General features: G+C 28.8%; 1 protein-coding gene across 1 annotated transcript; it reads right to left on the bottom strand.

Moving 5' to 3' along the window:
• Nucleotides 1-572: 572 nt before the first annotated feature.
• On the bottom strand, nucleotides 573-1261 carry LOC129308843 (EG45-like domain containing protein). Its single transcript, XM_054950229.1, is given in 3 exon segments — nucleotides 573-754; nucleotides 757-855; nucleotides 1180-1261. Coding segments are annotated over 3 exon segments (363 nt in total).
• Nucleotides 1262-2944: the final 1683 nt, after the last annotated feature.

The following is a 2944-nucleotide window of genomic DNA, read 5'->3' as shown; positions in this document are numbered from 1 at the left end:
GATATTGAAATAAAAAGAGAACAATTTAATTACTGGGTGTATTCAATGGTGATTTTTCTTGTGTCAGGGTTAGTGATAGCAGAGAAACCTTATTATGTATTTGATTTAATGTCATTGCTACATTGTTAAATTATATTATGCATGATAAGTCCTCTTGCTCATTATATATTGTATATAGTTGATGAATCAAATTGTGCATATGTAGGTTCCTAAAGCTTATGAAACTTTTAAAACTTCTAAATCAGGTCAAGTTTTATATAAGCTCAAACTTGAGCTATAAAAAAAAAAAATCTTATATAACCTTTAAGTTAGGCTCAAATCTATTTGATCAAACCTAACTTGGCCTATGATCTATTTTCACCCCTAGAGCCTGATCTTGTTTAGGATATGGAAAAGTACATGTTTAAATCCCAAAATGGGACTGTCTTAATTACAACAGGAATTGTGTGTGTTGCATTGTTTGATGCCAGAGAATTAGGCGCGTAGAAGCAGCTGTTTAATGGAAAAGAAATAACAAAAGAAACTAGGAGAGACAGATGGATATTAGAATAGAAGAGAGAGTTTTAATTTAATTACGGGGTGTATTCAATTTTGATTTTTCCCGCGTCAGGGTTAGCAATTTTAGAGAAAGCTTCTTGGGAGAGATCAATGGTGGCATGGCATCCCGGAGAAGGGCAGCGATCGACAATCGTGACGGTGACAGTTCCACTTCGGCAAGGTTGAGGCACACCTTGGTTGGTAGCACCAGTCACCTGACCCTGTACCTTCTTCCACATGCAGCTCCGTTGTTCCAGATCGAGTCACCCGCTGCTGCTATCATAGTTCCCTTGTCTTGGTATCCATAGCATGCAGATGCTGCAATAATGAAACCAACTACAAGTTTGTTTTCAACATAATTAACTGGCTTTAAATGACAAAAACAGAATCAGTACAACAAAATTAATTAGCACACAGGTTTATTAGAATCCAGTGGTATTCTAATTCTCACGTTCTTGTTCCAATCAGAAACTCTTTCTAGTCTCCTGATGATCATTTAATTTCCAAACAAAACAACCATTCCATCATGTATAATAAAGATATGCAAATTCTTAGACACGTATATATGGAGAGATCAGGTGTATGTGAGACTGGATGTGTAATTCATCTTAATTAATGACGGTGATTCAAAGGGATACTTACGAACATATACATTGTAAAAGGTGGCAGTTCCAGAAGCGGCTGATGCCACTGAGACGAGGCTTGCGATGGCAATTAGCTTCATGACGAACACAAACACAAACACCGAATTCATTTTGATGGCCATTTGTGTGAAGGTACTATTTGTTTTGCCTCCAAGTTGGGGGTACTAGTCCTCCTTTTATAGCAAAAACTTGGTACGTTGGAGAATGACTGTTAAGTCCCAAGACTTAAAATTAATGATAATTAGATCTCACCAAAATTTTTTAAAAAATTAAGCTGCAAATATTAATTTAAATCCTGGAAAATCAAAAGTTTCAATTATTGCGTATATAATTTTTTTTTAGTGCAGATATATATTTAAGTTCCAAATATAATTCTTAAATTTTATCAAAATCTATTTATTTAAATTAATATTTATAATTTTTTTTAAAATTTTTGTTAAGGACTTAACTGTTATTAATTTAATGTTTTAGCATGTAATTATTATTATCTTTTAATTCTATAGATTTTCATTTTTCCCCCACACATGTCACACTCTCCACACGTGATTGTGCCGCAGAGACCTAGTCAAATTTTCGTTTAAGAAAAATCTATCATACTCTATTCGGTAATTTAGTTTTTAAATTTTATATAAAATTTTAATTTGATTCATTAATTTTATAAAATATTTTTGATTATTTAACTTTAACACCTTTAGTTTTATCATAAAAAAAATTTATATTGACAAAACATACTCAAATATTGATATATTAAATATAATTTTTAAAAAATAATAATAATGATTGACACAAAAAATATCATTTAAAACTAATGGTGTTATAGTTAAAGAACTGAAAATATACTTTATAAAATTAAAGATTCATAAAATAAAAAATTATAAAAAATTAGAGGATTAAATATACACTTTAATTTTTTTTAATTATATCCTCACTTTATTGTACTCTTGTTTTAAATAAGTTAAATGTTATATTTATTTTACTAGCAATACAATTAGAAAGATATGAAAATTTTTAAAAAAAAATCAAAATTTTAAGCAATTTGTTTTAAAAGTATAAATTAGTTAACAATACTTCATATTATGGACCATAATATGCAGCATTGTTAACTGCTTCGAGGTTCTAAAAATTATATAAAACTTTAATCTTTTAAAAAATTGTACAATATATTTTCAGTTATACTCTCACTAATGTCTTACAAAATTACCATATTATAATGTTAAATGAAACTTCAATACATCATTTTTTAAAAAAATAATAAATAAAGTAGAGATATTATTGAAAATATAATTATAAAAACTATATAATGCCTTGTATTATGGACCAAACAAAGTTTTTAAGGATATTCTATATTATTATATGAATCGATGTATGATTATAAACTGAAGATGGGCATGTTAGTATATTTTAGTTATATGTAATGCATGTTAACACTTAAAAACGAACTTGTAGTTTTTATTTAATAGTAGTTGATATAGGTATTTAATTAAATTTGAATTGCTCTGCACGGAAAGTTGATTTATTCTGCATAGAAAATGCAAAACAATTAACATCCTAATAGCATCGTAGGATTATAGGAAATTAATTTGGGTGGCTGTTGGCGTCCCAGCAGCAGCCCCGCACATAGGGACGTATCTACCTTTATCATCAATTGTCCCCTCCAAAAAAATATTACTTAAAATAATCCTTAATAATTTTAGTTGCCCTCCTTAAAAAATTTTAATTTTCTCATCACTTCAAAAAAATTTAATCATACCCTTATAAAAATT

The sequence above is a fragment of the Prosopis cineraria genome, unplaced genomic scaffold (genome assembly GCF_029017545.1).
Source record: "Prosopis cineraria cultivar Desert tree isolate PC_DT_omini unplaced genomic scaffold, ASM2901754v1 PC4, whole genome shotgun sequence".
NCBI classification, from domain to species: domain Eukaryota; kingdom Viridiplantae; phylum Streptophyta; class Magnoliopsida; order Fabales; family Fabaceae; genus Prosopis; species Prosopis cineraria.
This window is presented reverse-complemented; position numbering and strand designations above follow the sequence as displayed.